Source organism: Phallusia mammillata, chromosome 3 (assembly GCF_965637545.1).
Source record: "Phallusia mammillata chromosome 3, kaPhaMamm4.hap1.1, whole genome shotgun sequence".
Lineage (NCBI taxonomy): Eukaryota > Metazoa > Chordata > Ascidiacea > Phlebobranchia > Ascidiidae > Phallusia > Phallusia mammillata.
In genome coordinates, this window is record NC_137254.1 from 22,338,411 (window position 1) to 22,357,962 (window position 19,552).

Genomic DNA, 19,552 nt, shown 5'->3' on the forward strand with positions numbered 1-19,552 from the left:
AAATCTTGAAACTTTGCGAAAGAAAAACGAATCCACAGTATTTGTTAAACCTACTCTAATTGCTTTAAGAGCTATATCATTTTCTAGTTTAGTTTAACTTTCCTGTATATTTTTCTTTATAATTTGGAACGCGTTACACGGATTTGTTCGTAAGTGTAATGACGAATAAAGCGACATGCTTGTTTATTCAAACGGCAAATGCTCGTGCCATCATCAGTGATATTATAATTGTTTTGAACCGTTCGGATTAGAAAAGGCAACATGTGTACTATATGCAAAAATGCTGCGCAATGTATGGTTCAAAAATATATTTTTTTGTAAAATGCTAACCAACCGTTTGTCCCTATTGACTCAAGTTAAATTCAACCGCCGCAAGCAATATAACTTCCATGTTATGCGGCCCGAAAGGGTTATCTTTGTCATTGCAATTACAAAACTCGTTGGCAAACGCAACCAGACTTACGTCTGCCAGTGGGGCCAAATCTAATTTCCAGCGTTATGAGACGTAAGTTTGACGAATGACAATTGGATGACGCTTAAGTTGCATTGAAAGAGTTTGGGAAGCGATACCAGGGCCTCGGGATGACGAGTCATTCTGTTGGAAAGTGCAGCCAGCGAACAAAGTTGAAACAATATTGTAATTTGCTTTTTGATTGTAACGATTTTCTCATTATAAGTACAATTTGACCGCAGCTTGAAGCTCTCTTGACCCCGTGAACTTTAATTTAAATTACATTTTGTTGGTAATAACTTTACCACCCTTATACACTCTTACATTACAAGCAATGCTTGTAAGCTTAATCGACGTTTTTACTTAACTTTTGCGACAACTAAACTTTTTGTTAATTTATATTTTTCAATTTCGCTTCTCTTCTACACATTCTACAATGTGATGCTGCAGCCTTCTACATTTTTTACGTTTATGCGTTTTAAACACTGGGTAGAATAAACGCGTATATACGTATTGATTTGCACTGTGAAATAGACGCGGTCGAATATAGTGTTATATTTTTGTCAGCGGTCGTTAAATTGGATCACTTCCTCATATCATTACCTTTGCAAAATAATTATTAGGTGACGTACCACTGCGTCACCTAACTAACCTTTGTCAACAAGTCACGATAATCACTTTGTTTTATTATCTTTGTTTTTTTTACCCAATTTTAAACATTTCGATTTTTTTATCTGCCGATTGCAAATATGACACCTATGAACCTTTTTTAACCAGCAAAGTATTATGTTGATAAATCGAAATAGGTGTAGTTTTTTTTCCTTTATTTCTTTTGCAATTTTTCAACGCAATAAAATTTTCACAGACAATTTTAAAAAATATACTTGGTTTCTTTTCACAAAAAAAATCTTCTAACAAACAACCTACGTTACACGCAATATCACCGCTGGATATGACGACATTTTTCCGGCAGTTTTCGCCTAACCATCCATTACTGGGCCAGGTCTTTAATTTATTTTCATCTATTAAATGGATGTTTTTTAGTATTCTGGTAACAAGTCGTTGCTCCGCGTAGAACTTGCACGTATTGTAATTTTGCAGATGAGCTACTAATAAACAAATTCTAAATACCATGCCTTTTGTTTTGCATACAAACGCGCGCAGGCGCCATATTTCCGACCGGACATCGGTTAAAAGTCGTTTTCTGGTCTCTTATGATCGATCTGTGGACACCACGAGACATCACACGCGTCAACAATCGATTTTTCTGTCGCGCCGTGTCCTACGCCCGATTTGATGGGGAGTTAAGCCATCCATCAACCCGCCACTCTCAACTGTGGACAACTGTAACTCGTCCTACGACTTTAACGGTCTGCAGAGCGTTTACCTGTTCTCTTTCCCTTTCCACTACAGCAGGCCCGATCTAGGCAGAAAAACTCACCTTTTTGTGCTATTTTCCTTGTTCTTTATAGCACGAAATTTTTTAACAGCTGCCGTTGTAATACGGTGCAGGTTCAGCTACGGTGTGCAACCGTGTCTGTATAATGACCGACCATCGCATACCAAACGGTTTAATGCCGTATTTTTTAATTTTCTACCTACATTGGCTCTCCAAAACTAAGTTTGTTTTAAGCATATTTCGTAACTGTGACGATAAGTTTCTTCGCTCTAATTTTGTTCTCTGGAGCAAGCTGCAATTATGTCTCCTAAGCGTGCCCGTAATCCTCCTAAGCTAAAGCCGCTTTCGCCCCTAAACCTGTTAACACTCAGTCAAATGTGTGTATGTTGCGTCAACACTATAGTTGGGGACTGCCTCCTTTGCAAACTTTCAGATGCATCGACCGACTGTTACAGCAACCACCGTTAACCCCTTGAACGAGCACTTGTAACTCATGATGTGTCCCTGCTGGAGTTGTAATTTTTAGAGCTTATAGATTATGAAGTTTGTGTCAACTACTGTTTAGGTCAGTGGTTCTCACATTGTGTGCCACGACACACTAGTGTGCGCGGAGAGATTTCAATGTGTACCACGAAATAATCGCGATTTTAAAGTGCAAACACTCTTGTTGTGGCATGAATGACAACGTTTTACTTGTAAAAAACACTTCACTTTCTTCCAACAACTTTTGCGTCGTTGACTTGCAAGGTGTGAAAAGAACATTTTGTTTGGTAATAAGCAACATGTTTGAAAAGTTTGGTACCACTGGTAGGAGTTTAATCTACTGCTTCGCATTTTCCTTTAGGTATATATTTTGTGGAAATATAGTTCTAAGTAAAAAAATGCACAAATTATTTTTCGGTTTATTTGGGTATTTTTTTGTTAGTATATGACCTGTTGTTCCATTTGCAGAAAGTTTAACTTTTCATTGTTGTGTAAATCTTGGTGTTTCAGTGTATGCAGAAACCTGAAACGTGAAGGAGGAAACGGCGATAACGTGAGACTTGTTTCACGCACGATGCTGTTGCAATTAGGGAAATTTGAAACCTGAATGATGTTTCTTTAAATAACTTTAACCTATTGGCGCATGCAAAAAGCACCGTGCAATGATGAAAGTGTAAAAATTTAAACACTTACAAAGGTGTTTCTGTTCAACTGAACAATGTTATGTGTGTGAAACCTTTGGGGTTGCAAGTTCTATAGCAATATTTTCGACTTGTGAGTATAAGGTTAAAGACGTATAGTTCTCTTTTAGTTGACCAGAGTAAGAATGACGTTTACTGACGTCATTTCATAAACGTTTCGCAAAAAAAATGTTTTTTTCGTTGATATTTTTCGGCATTGGTTCACAAAAGCGACTGATCGTAAGGTCCACTTGTCCAGCCTATCCAAAATCCCACGCTTAATTGGCCGGGTGGACAACACTTGAATTCTTCACAACAAGCAATAAAGCTTGGTTACAAGTGACTGCTGCTAACCCCAGCAGAAATGGTTGTGTCACAAAATGACTGACACCTGTCACTCCGTCCACTACTTGTGCTTTGGTTTATTTTGCTTCCATAATCAATTAACCATGCTATTTACCTAAGACACAATCTATGAATTGTGCCTAATGGGATATGCTTAAGTACGATGACTTTTGTGTACTTTCGTTTGGTTGTTTTGCGGAAGGATTATACAGTAGTATCCTATATGAAATAAATGTTAGTTGTTAAACTTTGAGAGTAGTAAAACTAATGGTTGGAGGTCATTAATCAAGTTTTGTCAGACTTACGTTGTGAAACCCATATGACGTTACGCTGTATGGGTTTGAAATCGCAATGTTATAACTTTGATAATTGGTATTAATGGATTTCAAGTAGGTCAAAGAGGGTTACAAATCACATATAGCAGATGTTGGTAATTGAATGTTGATAAGTACCCTTTTTCACTGTTTTCTACCATGTACTGTTACTTTGAGTGGTCGCCCTTCGTTTGGCATCGCTGTCGCGGAGAAATCATGCCACATACGACATTTGGACCGCATAATTGCTCTTGATCCGATACTTCAAATTATTGTTTGTGTGTCAAAGTTGGATTAATCCTGTGGTGAAGTGATGTTTAAAGTGCCATATTGATTAGAAAGGCGGTCACTGTAAGGTCATGCAAGTTACTCAAATCAATTTGTTTGTACATGCTATCTACAAGCTATGAAAGCCAAGCTAAGCCACACACCCAACCAACGACGTTTATCTATAACAAAAATTTGCCAAAATCTTTTGCGACGTTAATTTATAGTTTAAGCTTTGGTCTTCCTTGTTTTCTTGTTTTCTTTCGGAGTCCAGCTCATAACGCGTTTTGGAGCTGATTCTGCTCAAGACATGTTCCGCAAGGGTAAATCTCCGTGCTAAGATGGTGCATACAGAGGCTTTTTTGTTTATTAAGATGTCCTCAAATTGCAACATTTTCGGTAACTTCAACATCAAAACCGTATGTGCTTTTATTTTTTTGCAAATTTCTATTTGAGCACATTTAAGTTTGTATGATTTAGGAATCACATACATCTTGTCACAACTCCTTAAATTTGAAGCGATGTCACGATCAGTTTTTCTTTTGTCCTTTTTTCATTTGTTAATTTTTGTTGAAGGCCGGTCCGCCAAAAAAATCAGTTTTAAAAACGGTCCGCAATAATAAAAGGTTGCCGACCTCTGGTTTCAGGTATAGGTCACATATATTGCTTAACCTTTGGGCAGCAAAGTGATACCGCTGTATGGTATGAAAGCACAACATTCCAAAGCGTTCGACAGTATTAAGTGGATGTGATAAGAAGCGACGAGCACAATGGAGTTGTTATGTTGATCGGGCAAAGTGGAGCTGTAATTTAACTACTTTATCGCTTTCTGGGAAGATTGTATGGCTTCATATGCAAATACCAGAAGTGTCACAGACAAAATAAAAGCCCTTGGCTTTTCTGTTTCTGCTTTTCTCGGAGCGATTGATGGGATTTGGATTGTCCAAAATTTTACATAAAGGACAGTGTTAAAATCTTTTAACGTTAGTTGGTCTAAAATACACAATTGTTTTCATTGGATGTGCAACCAACAAGAAATAGACTGTCATTCGCAATTTTGCATTACCAATACCGTGCGAAGTTAAAAAGTTTGTAACATTTCATCGAGTGAAAACAAAGCTTGTAAAACTATTCTGCACATTTTACTTTGGGAGTGGTATCTACGTATTGGTAACAAACTGAAATTTACGACTTGTTTTCATTGCGATTGCACCTTTAAATATGTCAAGGCAAAACATTTTTCAAGTTGATTCCGAAATAGCTAGTTCCGTTCAACTAGTGTACAATGAACATGTGCGTATCGTCCACTTATGTTTGGGTGTAACATTACGTTTTTATACATCTATTTTGATCGATACTTTTTTCCTACATTTTTTTAGTCTTACTTCACAAATGTTGTGAAGGTGAATTTAAACTTGATGGAAGTACAACTAACTTTCGCTGAAAATTTAAACCGATTACCTACGACGTGGTGCGCTTGTTTATTGTCTAAATCTCTTAAAGCTCCATGTCATTCTGTGGCCAGTTTCGGCTTTGCTGTATGTTTGGCTCTGTTGCACCTTGTGTTGTTGGTGGTTTTACTCCGGCATTGGGACCATGAATTTTAATGAGTTATTCGTGTTTCGTCTGTTTATATTTTTTCCGATACTTGCTTATCGTGGTTGTTGTGGCCCAGAAAGTGTTTTACGCTGCAAATCGGAGCCCTTGTGTGCCCGCTTTGATACAATAACTCCCAGAACTTATGCAATGAATATAAGGTTAAAAACGTTCGTATTTTTGTGACAGAAAGATTATTGGTGCTTACATCAGTTACTGTGTTTCAAAAGTAATCACTTTAATATTTGATTTTACTTATACCGTTTTCTAAGTTCTAAAATTGGCATAATTTAAGTCTTTGTGCCCCGTTTTTTACAGGTATTTTGAAGCTTTTCTGTTTTGCATTTTGTTTGCACATGAACTTTTCGCTTGCAATATTCGTGCGTTAAATTAATGGCATAATTTTAAAAGTAGGCTACAGTGTTTGATATTTTACAAGGTCATGCTCAAATTGCAAGCAGACCAAATTTTGATCATTTTGTAGCACTTAAAGCAGGACTAACGTGCAATCTTTGTGATGCGCAAAGAAAATTACCACATAGCGTTTAAAGGTTTCAAACTCACAGTTATTTTGTGGAATGCATTACACCTCTGCATACACTTACACGGATTGGCATCAGTGTTGCTGTAAGATAGCTATCACAGGATGGAACACCTATTTTCCATATTTGACGTAAATTGACTCCCTTTGGTTTGAACTGGAACTTTTGTTATCGTGTTTTAGGATGTTCTTTAGCGTCATATCTTTGCTTGCACCTCAGCGCGTGATCATGTAAACATTTTAGCAGATAAGTTTGCTTCTAGAGACAAGGGTGTATTGTGATAAAGGTGGTTTCAGATGGATTGATAGGGTAGTTGAAATTGGTCGCATGGTAGGTAGAGTGGTTATTGTATACGTACTTTACCCCAACCGATATGGGAACAAATAAGTGGTACAAGAGGTGAACTTCATTTCTGTATCTTTGTCGTCATCTGGCGGAAAAAATGTTACATACACAAAATAAACAGCCATAAAAATCTTTTTGAAAAATTTTGGCAATGAAATTGGATAAACTTTTGCATAAGTTCTCATTGTGATTTTATCTTGTTCTAAGAGTGTTTGAACTAAACAGTATTCGACCCTTTAACAGGCAGCATGGCCATCGACGATCACCGTTTATTTCGTTGCAAGGAAAATATTTTCCATTCTTTTTTTTTATGCTGTTGGCTATTATTCTCAGCAGTCTTGTACTAAACATACTAGCACCTTGTGACCGATTGTAACTACTTGTTTTGAAGTATGTGGCTTTTTGAAGTATGTGGCTTTTATGCGATATTAATTAAATCAATAAACTTACTATTAGTGTGAATCTACATCCATACATTGGTGGTCAGACAAGTTATTTTTTGGCCAACTCGGTTAGAACATAAATCATGAATTAAATCATGAATTTTTGTAAACGTTGCTGTCGTCCACACTAAATTTCAAGTTGAATTCTAGAGTGTATTTCTGGTCCTCACTAAAGCAAAAGTTTCTTTAAATAAATCTTATTGATCGTTGTGGATTACCTTATGCAGTAATAAAGGTTAATTATTTTCTGGTCTCAAAACTGTCTGTTTTTTTTCTGGCTCTAATGAATACTAAGCCACACACGTGCATGGCAGTGTAATAAAAACAAATTTAATTTAAAAATTAAAATGTAAAAAAAGCGAATCACCTTGTTCCACTGTAAAATCAAACTAAAAAGAAGGATCAAGTAACTAGTTGGTCATTAGATCTTAAATAAATGGTATAAATCTTCAATTAAAAATTTACGGTCTAATAGGCTATTGTCTCCATGAAGCTATGGGTGACTCGTCAACAATTTACTTCAGGGGTGGGGAACCTACTTAGTACTGCGGGCCGCATAAATTACACAAAATTTTCGGGCAAGCCAAATATTTTTATATTATCAAATTCCGTGTAAAAATACCCTAAGCACACAAGTGGTTTTATGTTTCATCGCTCCAGATTTGATTTTTTCAGGTTTTTCACTTATTTCGAGTTTGCCTATTTTTTCTGGAACACCCTAGCTCCATAATACCGATCTGCCTTTTTTCCCAAGAATGTATTTTAAATAGCAATATAAGGATCAACGCTAATAGCTCTAAAATCAATTGTAAACTAACACCACATGGCAAATTATTTGTCTGTTACGTCACAAATATAGCAGGTGGTTGAAAGTGTGGCAATTTTTATAAGTTTGGCGTCATAATGTAGAATGGGGAGATTTCCAGTAACGTCGAAGTCATTTCCCCAAAAAAATGTTTTTACATAAACATCTTATTGTTTTTTTTAATAAAATGTTGACGGGGGCCACATTAAAAAGGCAAGCGGGCCGCAGGTTCCCCACCCCTGATTTATTTCAAACAGAAAATACCGTTGGTCCACGATTCCACTTTTCAACATGAAACACTTTGCAATGTTTTGTAACACTATAATAAACAAACAACTGCTTACATACTAGCACTACTTGTTTTGTGTTCTTATAATAATTGTGATGATTGATATAATCTTAATGGTAAAAATAACGGCCCAAATAGACGTAAAAAGCGACATGCTTTATTGTTCAAACGTTTCGGCAAATGCTCATGCCATCATCAGTGATATGAAGGCCACATCAATTGCACCCATTTATATACACTTTAGTCGCATAAAAGAATGAAACTTATGAACAGATCCGTATATAGTGATATAATCTCTTGTGCCAGTCCCAAATTCCCAAATTGACATGAAATCAAATTCTTCCTGTGTCTGGTGATGTCGAAAGTTTGATAAATGAGATCAAGACAGCAAAGGCCATAGAAACACAGAATAAATGTTTGTTTTTACTGTGCAAACTCATGTCAATACTAGACACTAACTCCCTGTTTACTTACTGTGTGTAAACTTTTGCAGGTAGTATAAGTTCTTTATTGCGTCTTTGTCGATGGGAGTTACAGTAGAACTGAAAAAGCATGCAGTCTAAAGCGAAAATCACAAAAACACAAATCAGCTGAACACTAACTGTTATATCATGTACCAAAGGGTTTTTAGGCCATACCCCCTTGGTCCGTTGTATTGCAAACAATTACAGAGGCACAGATCACACACACTCATATATATATTTAATGTGTAAAATCGTATCTATACAACTGTTGTATATTGAGGTAGGTGTCAATATAACAACACTGCTGCCTGTGTATGTGGGTGATAATACTGTAGAGATTGCGTTTGCCCTATACCAACGGTTTACAATAAATGTTTGTATCAAATTGGCGAAAACGTTGTTTCTCAAACAAGTTGGAAGCACGTGTTTAAGGCAATTATGTAAACACAACTCTTTTTAAAAAAACAAACAATTAAACATAGCGGTTTTTTTTTCTAATTGTTGCTAATTTTTATTCTGATTTGTTTGAAGAACTGATTAAATATATAGGTCCGTTTAAATTTTCTCTGTAATAATGTATTTTGGTAAAATGTTGCATGTGTGTTGTTTATAGCTCATTTTGGAAGCCCTGGAACTTTACGGCGGAACTAAACATGGAATTGTGAAGTGAAAGCCTGTTACACTACAGAACTGAATAAAGTGGCAAGTCAATTTGGAATTGGAACAAACAACATAATACGAACTATAGGTAAGTGAACTTTTTTGTTATGTCGCAGGCATGTGGTGCTGGGGCTGTGTACCTGTTACTAAACCTAATGCACGATCATTCCGAAACACTATAAAACTGTCAGACTAAGACAAAACTGATACGATCAAGGAAGGTAAAATGCAAGGTACAGTAGCAAACATGGCAATGCGCAAAGGTTGAACTTAACATTGACTTCGGGTGACAATATCGAGTTAGAGGTGGGTTAGACGTTGCAAATGGTTGTGTGACATTAAAGTCCCATTGCTTGCCGACTTCTCATAGAGGGCGCGGCTGTTGGCCTCGCCTATGCCATGACCTGAATACCCGGTCAGTGAGTAATCAATGGGTATTGCTTTGTCGCTTGACATACCCGAGCACGATGACAGGTACTCGAGATCAGGTGCAGAACTGTAATAGGCAAACTGCAGGAGTTGTGGCGGTAGGTTGCGTTGGTTTCTATGCGAAAACGGATGAACTGTGTGTATGGCCATGTCTTGCGACCTTCCGCTGTGCATGTAATCGGTAAAGGTGGGAATATGGCGGTGTTGGTAACCTACGGAGCTTGGAACGCCTCCTTGCGACTGGTTAGAAACACGAATAGTTCTTCCATCTTCCGGTAACGAGCGCGTTCGATCAACTTTTTCGCGTTGACCGTAACTTTGATCTGTTTGTCCTGACATACTAGTACCCTCTGATACATGGAAGCCATTGTGCTTCGGGTATTCATTAAATCCATTCCCGATCTCACCGCTTGCCTGACGCCTATGCTGATAGAACCCATTGTTTTGATTATGAATTTGGCTACGGTCACAAGGGGCTACAGGAGCTCCGGTGGAGGTATTGCCAATATTGTTAATCTGTCTGTCTTTTGCCACCATTGAAGATGCGTTGTTCCCTTCGCCTCCATACATTGACTTCATGCCTGGTGGTGTAGAGGCGTTACTCGCGCTGGATGACGGCGAACGGGTAAGTGATGCCGCTCCCGCATGGTGGTGCAACTGAGTAGGGTTGTGACGTCCAGGCATTGGTGCCGATGAAACAAAGGACTGCAACCGTTGAGTGGGGGACAAAACTAAATCAAAGTGTTATACTTTAACAAGTGTATTTTAAGTTCACGGCCAAGATCTTAGATGAGTTTATTGGTTCATAACTTCCTATTGCGACCTAGCACTGAAATATGTTCACAAAAATTACTTCATGACAGACAAATCACTACCCCCACACTGCACCATTAAACATCTTTTTTTAGGTTGGGATGTGTTGATTGTCGCATGTTTGTTTGAAGATACATCAACAATTAAATATCGAAAGAAAAATGTGAAAAACTTGACCTTTTAAAAGTTAAAAACAACTTTTTTAATGAACCTTGCGTTGCTTTGATGTTTAACACAAATCAGGTATTACATGCTAGTTTTTGACTAACTGTTGTTTTGAACATCGCATTGCTCCTGTTGTTCGCTCGGGTAAAGTGAGTTGTTCATCACCACTTCGCTTCCCTTGCTCATGTTTCCGGTGTAAGTTGATGCCGAATTTTTACCACATACATCGTCTAGATGTCAGAAATGTCAGTTTTACACTCAAACTAAACTTTTGTAGTCGGAATGACACGCGAAACAATCATATGACAACAGTTTTAGCAGGTTATTATTTTGCTTAGCCCTTTATCAAATATATTTCTTTTTTGTTTTTGGTTCTTGTATTTAATATAGTGTCAACTTGATACTAGAATTTTGAAGTTACCTTTCAAGAAAATAAACAAAATTATGAGATATACCAAAAAATGGATTTTGTTTTTCATATAAATACTCACACATTGTTGGGATTTAACTCTACAAGGTTAGGCAGAAATTTACTTTTAAACTTAAGAAAATGAAATCATATGGTTTGGGCATCGCATTTTCTTTTTTACTGAAGCGGAAGCGTTCTTCACTGAAGCATTCATAGTGCTATGTATTATGTTACCTTGGAAATGCATGGGAGGGTGGTGGTGGTGCCTCATGTAGCTTCCTGGATAGTGGTGTTGGTGGCCTTGCGATCCTATCAGCATTCCGTGGTTATTGGTAACGTCACTAGTTCGATGTGCTGCTATCATTTTTTGCTTTTGCTCTTTCTTGAATTTCATTCGGCGGTTTTGAAACCAAATCTTGATTTGCCTGTGTGGAAACATACATATAGCTTATGAAATCCATTTCATTCTCTCAGTGTTGTGTCCTTAGCATTGCTCAATTTAAGGAAAAAGTGATTTGTGGTTTTTCTGCTCCAGGTGCACTTGAGGTGTTTGTTATCAACAAAAGTGTTGTGTAAACATTCAGAGCCTTCAAAGGGAGCCTAATATGGTAAGGGTAGTTGATGTGGAAGTTGTTTACAGAAAATTATTTTGTTTGCTGGTGCAACATTTTGTTTTTATTATACTCAACAACATTATCCAGACAAAACAAAATCCGAACGAAGCTAATTTGGTAATGTGGAAATTTTTTACAGAAAAATGTGTTGCTTGCTGATGCAACATCTTGTTTTTAAACACCCAACAACAATGCCCAAACGAAACTAATTTGGTAAAAAGATGCGCCAAGACATTTGTAACATATATTGAACTACAGTTTCCAAGACTACTTTTTGTAGTAGTACTCAAACTTTTTCACAAAACAAGATCAAAATTAAAGGCACAACAACATTTTACGCCTGATTTATCGTTGATTATTTTAACTTTACCTTTGGTTTTGTGTGGAATTGATAATCGCAGAGCAATAACATCACATTCAGGCTAATAGATTTGACTATTCTATGACTGACAGCCAGTATTGAAAAACGTCTGTCGCTTTAAAATAACATTACAAACCCATAGCGATGTAACATGGCGAGTTATATAAACATTACCCTCCTGGGTTCATTCTTCAACCACCTAATCCTGACTAAATACCAGTAGGCTCACGTATTTTTTTAATTCAATGAACCTGAATTGAACTGGATTGTTTACTTAAAAAATATTTAAATATTTAACTAAACTTCAATACGGCATTTAGAAAATTTTCAATCAAATTATGGTGCATTAAAAACAATTTATGGATAATTCTATGAACGTTAAATAAAACCTGACAACCCTTAATAAAAAAGTTCATAACATTTTATGTCAAATTTTAATAGAGAAAGAAACCTGTTGGTTTAGTTTCTATCTGACACTGCGCTTTGGATTAAAGATAACCAACCTTTCAGTTAGGCCTAAAACTTGGGCCAGCTCGATTCTCCTTGGTCGGCAAAGGTAGTGACTGTAGTGGAACTCCTTCTCAAGTTCAACTAGTTGAGAGTTTGTGTACGCCGTTCTCTCCCGTTTGTTGCCAGACAGGTTCTTGTCATCGTCTGCTACAAAATCAACGCAAGTAATGAAACCTTTGGTACGAAATTAAAAGAAGTCCAATGAAAAAAAATAGCTTTGGTGTTTTTTCCACAGTGATACAAGTTTCTGGTTAATCTTTGGGCAAATTCTGTGGAAAATGCCTAATTTAATTTAAGGGCAGGCACCGAAATATTTAAAATGAACTTTATTACCGCAAAAAATGCGCTTTATTGTTGTTTAGTGGTATCAGCCAGTTTATGTGCTTTGTGACAACCAGTAATTACTGCACATGAAGGAAAAATCCGGTCACAAAAATTTTCTGGGACAAGTATTAGAGGAAATATTTATTTCCTATTCCTCCCAAAAAGCACAGCCGCCTTTTTACAGCGATGTGATTACAATAGATTTTCTGTCTGTATGTTTACAATCCTGTGAGCTGCTTGAACACGCGAGAGCTGTATCATCGATTGTACCGTCTACAACCGTAACTGAAACAGTATCTTGTGCTTTTGCTTAGTTGATTATTGTAAGACGATAGCTAATAAACCAATGGATCTTTTAACGACCATTTTAGCAGTTTTACTTGAAATTTTTTTAGAAATCTGTCCCGTTTAACAGTACAGTATTCATATTATGCAACATATCAGGCATTGAATAGAAACATTTTTCTCACAAATAAGACTGTTTTTAAAACTGAATATGTGGTATAAAAAAATAAATAAATTGACTGGTGCTGTTAAGTTATTTATTCGTTTTAAAATTTCGTTATGGTAGCAGTCACAAAAAAAACTTGTGCACAAATATCAGTCAAATGGTAAATGTTTGTCAACTCCAGTTTTTCAATTTGCAGAACTTGACTGAGAGTTTCTAATAGTAATTGAATCATTCCTTTAAAAGTGGCAAAGTGAACAATCGCGCTTTGCCGTGCGATATTATACGGTTAATAAACGTTGCAGCGATACCCAGGTGCGATGTACCACTTCAAACGCAGAGCTGTAAACAAATATAAGGCGAAGTTTGCGACCAACACAAACAACGGCGGAAAGCGTGGAATCAACGGCGTGTTCAAGCGCCAGCCTCATCTACACAGTGCCAGCATTTACGCCCCTGGCAAATTTTTGTGCGGGCACGTCACATTGACAGCCAGATGGCATAGGTAGGATTTAGCCACAGACTTAACTTGTCAAACTTGTAACATTTATTGACAACTTTGCCTGATTTTGTCACATTCCATTTGGTGTTGTTTTTCTGTCTGTGTCATTGGGTTTATTTTTCTGTCAACATTTTTAAACATACTATTGCAATTGACCCAGCTTTGGTAAGCCATGTTTGTCTTTGACCAATCTATGACAGGCTATTTTTAATCATACTTTGACCACGTTGAATTATGTTTGAAATTCCTCATACCCTTTTCTTCACCACCCGGTTTTCTTAACCCCTTACCTTTCTTGAAAAAAAAAACAGCAATTTACAGTACTTCAATTGTGACAGGTGTTGCTAATAATTGACGATCGACCACCCTTAAGTAGCACGAAAAATCCCAAAATAGAATCTGAATTATCGCATACTTTGTGGCAATAGTTCCAAACCTATATCAGTGAGATTAAGCTTAAATCGTGTTTTCAATCTAAACATCTTAAAATTGCACTAGCCAGATACATTATAACGTTCGCCTCGCCCATGGAATCGTTTGTTGTCACAGAAAATTTGACACCACACCACGGATTCTCTAGTGTTCTTTTCAGCAGGCTCTTTCTAATTGGAAGTACTGGTTGCTGTTAATCCATCTAGCCTCAATGTTGCGAATTTCCTAGAAGCGTAGTTTTGTTTATTGAATGGTTCTATGTGGTCCTACGCACAGAAACACTCATTTGTTTGTTGTTATGCCTAGGTGGCATTTTCAAAACTAAAGGTATGCTCTTTTGGATAAATACAACCATTTGCCACATTGACGACCATTTCCTGCAATTAGATTGTGACTAAAACCCAACGTAGGTAAATCTTTTTGGTGTTTAACTACCCATTGTGAAATTTTCACTCGCTTTGTTTTAATATTTTGCATTACATACCTAAATTTAAAACAGTTACATTGGTTAGATTTTTCAAACATTTATTTAAGTTGGAAACTTGTTTCAAAGTAAACATTTCGCAAAACTAGACACCTATAAATAAAATTAAAAGCTGATCATGTTCCGGTATTCAAACAGCAAACATTAACCATTAAAAATGTAGGACACCTGTTTAACATGAACATAAGTTTAACATGTTTAATTGTTCCTTCAGGTTTATCATAAGCTTTTATTTGCATGCTTTTATGAATATTTTTTTACTATCATACGAAACTCTTGTTTAACAATCGTTTATGGGACATAGACCTTCAGCGAGGTTTGGCATCAAGAATCAAAAAAATCAATCAGCAAAATTAGAACAAATGCCATACTAAATCTCTTTCAGAAAACCGCTTCAAAACTAAGTTACAAAATTTGTTTGTTAAACATTTTAGCTGTAGGTTTCATAACCACAAAGCATCATAACGTACACATTTTTTGATAGCGCAAAAATATAGACCTTGCACTGAAAAATACTTAATTATTATTTTTTTACTTCATACAAACATAAAACAACAAAACTATCATATTTGTTTACATCCTACCTGTTGGTGTAACGGCCGTTATTCCTTTCTTTTTCTGATTTTGTCGCGATTCCTTCATCCAAGGAAAGATTGTTGATTTCAGTCCTGGGTCTTTGCCGCCATTTTCTTTTATTCCGCTGCGGCGTTTCTGTAACTTTTCGTTGTCCGAATCTTTCTCGCACTGCAGCTGACGAGAAGAAACAACCATTGAGTCCATTTGTCCGTGACTTTGCTGATTGTTTTTCTTCGCTTGACCACTGTCGGACAAACCGTTGAAAGTGTCCACAGTCATTGGTTCGTGCGCGCTTTCACCGACGGGAATTTGCTCATCGGTTTGCGGCGAACTTGTCATTTCGTTGCCGGGCGAGCTGTCAGTACCTGGCGTAGCTGTAAGTGGCCTGTCTTGAGGCGACATGAACCTTGAACCTGCAAGTGGCAAAAGCACACTGCTATTAACTCCACGACCTGATTGTTGTTGCTCACACCTGGACTCCGTAGTGAAGTGTGGCGCGTTTTAAGTCAATCAAGCAATCACATGTGCCAGTTTTAGCTGCTATGGCTGAGCCTTTTCTGAAAAGGCTTGTGGTATTTGAGCGGATTTTGATTTTTTTCAGACACGAGAAGACACATTTAGCCCGGGGCTCTGTAAACTAAATTTACTTTGTATCATTTGATGAACACCAATCATCAGAACCAAACCAGTAACCCTGTTTTATAGGCGTCCATTTTTACAAAACGTTTTTTCATAGACGACATTAGCTCGACTTACAAAATGCTTGCTTACCTTGTGAGTAGACGCAGTCATCATTGAGCAGTATATCCAAACTGTTGTTGCACGATTCATCGTTATAATCTCCGTGAGCAACTTCATTTCTCCTCAGCTCGTCATCTGTACCCATCCTGCCCTGCTGATCATTGTACGAATCACCGCTTGTGGCTCTATTATTTTCAAGATACAAAAGTTTGCTGGCGAAACCTCGGTCGTTGGTGATCCTTTCGTCGCGCGCAGGGCATTCAGCAGTTTGTTTTGTCGCATGACAGACCTTATCTAAGGCTGACTTCTGTTGAAGGCAAGGGTTGACGTTGATTGCCTGGGCCGTGCTTACTGATCCGTGTCCGGTACCGTCACTCTCACTGGAATCGCCTGGCTTCGGCAGTCTCGCAAACACCGCCGTCAGTGCCCCTGTGCTGTCTGGGCAACAAGATTGATCGAGTATTTCGGAATGCCGTCCTTCGCTACTGGGTCGCGTTTGCGAGAAAACACCATTGCGCGAGTCAGCTGGATTTGAATGCATGATGGTTTTCGCTTAAACCAAGCACAGGTTGTCTGAAACCTTCAAAATACTGTAAACTTCTGTTTCAGTCTGTGTGAACTGAACTGCAACGCTTTTAGCAGTTCAATTGCTGTGGCGCGGTATCTGCGAATCCTGTACGACGCGCAACGCAGACTGAATCCAGTCACAAGCTGATTTTTGTTTGCTCGATATTCGATGTTTTCATGCCACCCAGCATTTACATTAATTTGAACTTTCTGCCGGCGTCGGTTGCTGCAATTCCCGGTGGTACTGAACGCAGCCTTGATTTGTTCACGTGGATGGTTGACTGGAACAGCCGCATTGACGTATCTTCCTTCTCGTACGCTACACAACAAAGTAGTGATGTTTGAAATCGGTGACAACCGGCCACTTCAGTGCGTTTCAAGGCCGAAGAGTAGGGTTAAGGGGCAGTTTTGCCAACCTCATTTTCGAAGGTAGCTGTTAAGTTAATGGAGTTTGTCTGTCGCTTATTTGAACCGCGGTTGACTGGATTCAAAATTGAATAAATAAAGTGCGTTCCCAGTTAAGTTTGTTTTTCTCGGGTCATTGTTTTTCTCGGCTTTTCCCAAACCATATTTAACAATTTTTATTAGGTAAACGCAGTACATTTTTCATTTTTTTAGGCAAATCTTTTTTTGTGTGTGAGTTTGTTTATACCAGTGTCATGCCGCTCTGCATTTCGGACTATCAAACTTTCAAGATGCAAAAGTTTGTGCTTCAAACTGAAATGACCAAAAAATATTTTAACATTTTGCATACAGTGGCAAAAACTTTGGTAAATGAATGACAAGCAAAATGAGAATTTTAACGCGGTCAGAATCTTCTTTAGAATTGATCATATCAGTGCACTTACATCAGCAGCGACCGCAACGTATCTCCGGATGCTATCATTTTTCAATGACAAAACTGTTGCAGCTTAACGAGCAAAGTGATTTGCCAGACCACACAAATAATACCTACGTCATACGAAATACCTTTTAACCTTCGCTTTTTGTATGATTGATGTATTGTGAGTTTCTACACCAATCTAATTTGCCTGATAAAATTTGTATTGTTACTGTGGGATTATTATACAAAGCAATGCTTTTTCTTCAATATTTTCTTGGCTAATCCAAGCAATTAAGGGAATGATAGGGTTTATTTGACATGAGTTTATATTTTGGTCGATTTTTCTGTTTTTATGTTGTTGTCGTGATTGCAACAGCATATATGTTAGAAAAGAAAATTTAAAATTTTCCCATGACAACCTGTATTTCTGCACGAAAATAAGTTCCTGCCCGGTGGCATTTACCAGGGCATCGTGTTACCACTGGTGGCCATCATACGCTGTAATCACGCACCCAAGCACAATTTTCTTGTCGCCAGAGAACTCAAATTCGGGGTTCTGTCACCGTATTGCGTGCATATAAGTACAGCAGACTTGGGGTTTTGTCTATACGTAAACAGGATCGTTGCTACCACCGGGGTAAGCACACGCGTGGTCAAGCAACGTAAATGTTTGTCAAACTGGACACGTTAATAGCCTGCAAATGGACCAATCGTCCTTTGGGCGACTCTACCGGATCTTTTCGAGACCACTAAATGCTTTAACGCTGTTTGGGGCCAAACACTTTAAGTTTGTGAAACATTTTTTTGCATTAACGGCACTTTGATTTGAGTGTGCGTGCGGTAGGTGGTTCGTTAGGCATGGTACTGTACTTAACACGATGGACAATAAAAGATATTGAAAAACCGTCGGTCACAGAGAACATTTTTTTGATAAAATACAAAACTTTTCTCATGATTGAAATTTAAATTGCTAATGTCAGATTTTATTTTGCTTTGTTACAAATACTGATCCACTTTAAAGCTTTTAGGAAGATTCTGGTCACACTTTATTAGTTAATTAAATGTATAGCCGTGGAAAATATTTAATGACACCCTAAACTGTGCCCTTTCAGAATTATTTGTTGGTCGGATTACCATATTATTATTTTTTCTATTTTTGCAATCTGGAGCAGGTTATTACATAAAGTTTGAATATATTTTCGGATTGTGGCACAGTCATCCAATTGCAACAACGTATCAGACTAACGATGATTTTAGCCTTCATAGCATTGTTGCTGCCTGTCTGTTCTAAGGCGATCATGCCGGATTAGTGTGTTTGCCTGTTGTCGAATTCGCCCAGGTGTTCTCCGTCTATGTGACAAATACCGAGCTCTTAATCAGCTTGCCCCACAGCAAGCAACACTGTCGGTTACAACAGAGTAGACGCTGTTGGCGGTCCCGCCGTTTATTATGTATTTTAAATAGGCCTGTTTTAAAGGAGCAAGTTACGCAACAATCCCGAGAAAACGAAACCGACTTTACCTTACGCTGCATGTTGTCATCTTTGACTTGTAGTTTATTCTGCAAGATAATCCCATGGTGCATACAAAGCACTGGAAAAAAGTTCAGCCTTGCTGTGTATTTATTTATTTTATTTTATACACACTTAGTGGAAAATTAAAAGTTAATACTAAGCACTTGTATCGTTCTACAAAAGACAGCGAGGTTAAAGTCAAAAACAAAATGGCGCTCTTTACTTTTTGAAGTCAAAAGTCTGCTGACCAAGCTGAAGACCACAAAACGTCTGTGACTTTGACCAAAAAATATGTGGAGACTGACGATGTTGTTTCTGTCACTAAATCTGCAATAATTTATTTCTGCACCTGTTTACCTCAAAAATAAAACTCTTTGCTGAGAATAATTCTCGAATCGGCCAGCAAATTAATTTAATTTCCACACCCTTGGTTCAGTGATAACTGCAAAAAAGTTGACTTTGAATCACTTTGAAAACGTGTCTTTTTGAGCAAGCCCCACCCAGCTAATACCTCACAAGCATCTAACCAACTTGACCTGAGTTGCTGCATCGCCTAGTGGCGCACTTTTTGGGGGTTCGAATTTGGGGCCTTTTGTTGTTGTAAGGGTCGCCCGCCATTGTGCACTATCATGTTCAAGTTGGTTGGAGTGATGTCCCGTGTCCGAGCTACGGTTGGACGCCTCATTAGTCTTGCCAGTCGTGCGGAAGCGGACGGCTTCGTTGGCAGTCCCGATTGACTTTGGGTGTAGTTTAAACAT

General features: G+C 37.8%; 1 protein-coding gene and 1 long non-coding RNA gene across 4 annotated transcripts in view; one reads left to right on the top strand and one right to left on the bottom strand.

Annotated features, from left to right (window-relative positions):
• Positions 1–9,100, top strand: part of LOC145218746 (uncharacterized) — a 41,310-nt gene extending 32,210 nt beyond the window's left edge. The window contains exon 3 of the long non-coding RNA XR_013857716.1: positions 9,037–9,100. This is a non-coding gene — a long non-coding RNA (uncharacterized LOC145218746). The remainder of the gene's footprint in view (positions 1–9,036) is intronic.
• LOC145218742 (uncharacterized) lies at positions 8,445–19,007 on the bottom strand. 3 transcript variants are annotated; one of them, XM_080086148.1, is made up of 7 exons: positions 18,803–19,007; positions 15,922–16,777; positions 15,159–15,563; positions 12,378–12,528; positions 11,134–11,324; positions 10,595–10,720; positions 8,445–10,243 (listed from the first exon to the last, which is right to left on the bottom strand). In XM_080086148.1, exons 2-7 carry the CDS (start codon positions 16,430–16,432, stop codon positions 9,384–9,386), a joined length of 2,244 nt encoding a protein of 747 aa, XP_079942274.1. In that variant the 5' UTR covers positions 16,433–16,777; positions 18,803–19,007; the 3' UTR covers positions 8,445–9,383. The 3 variants fall into 3 exon arrangements, with proteins under 3 accessions (XP_079942274.1, XP_079942271.1, XP_079942273.1); XM_080086145.1 differs by having other exon boundaries at positions 12,378–12,531; positions 18,803–19,006; XM_080086147.1 differs by lacking the exon at positions 18,803–19,007 and having other exon boundaries at positions 12,378–12,531; positions 15,922–16,963.
• Positions 19,008–19,552: the final 545 nt, after the last annotated feature.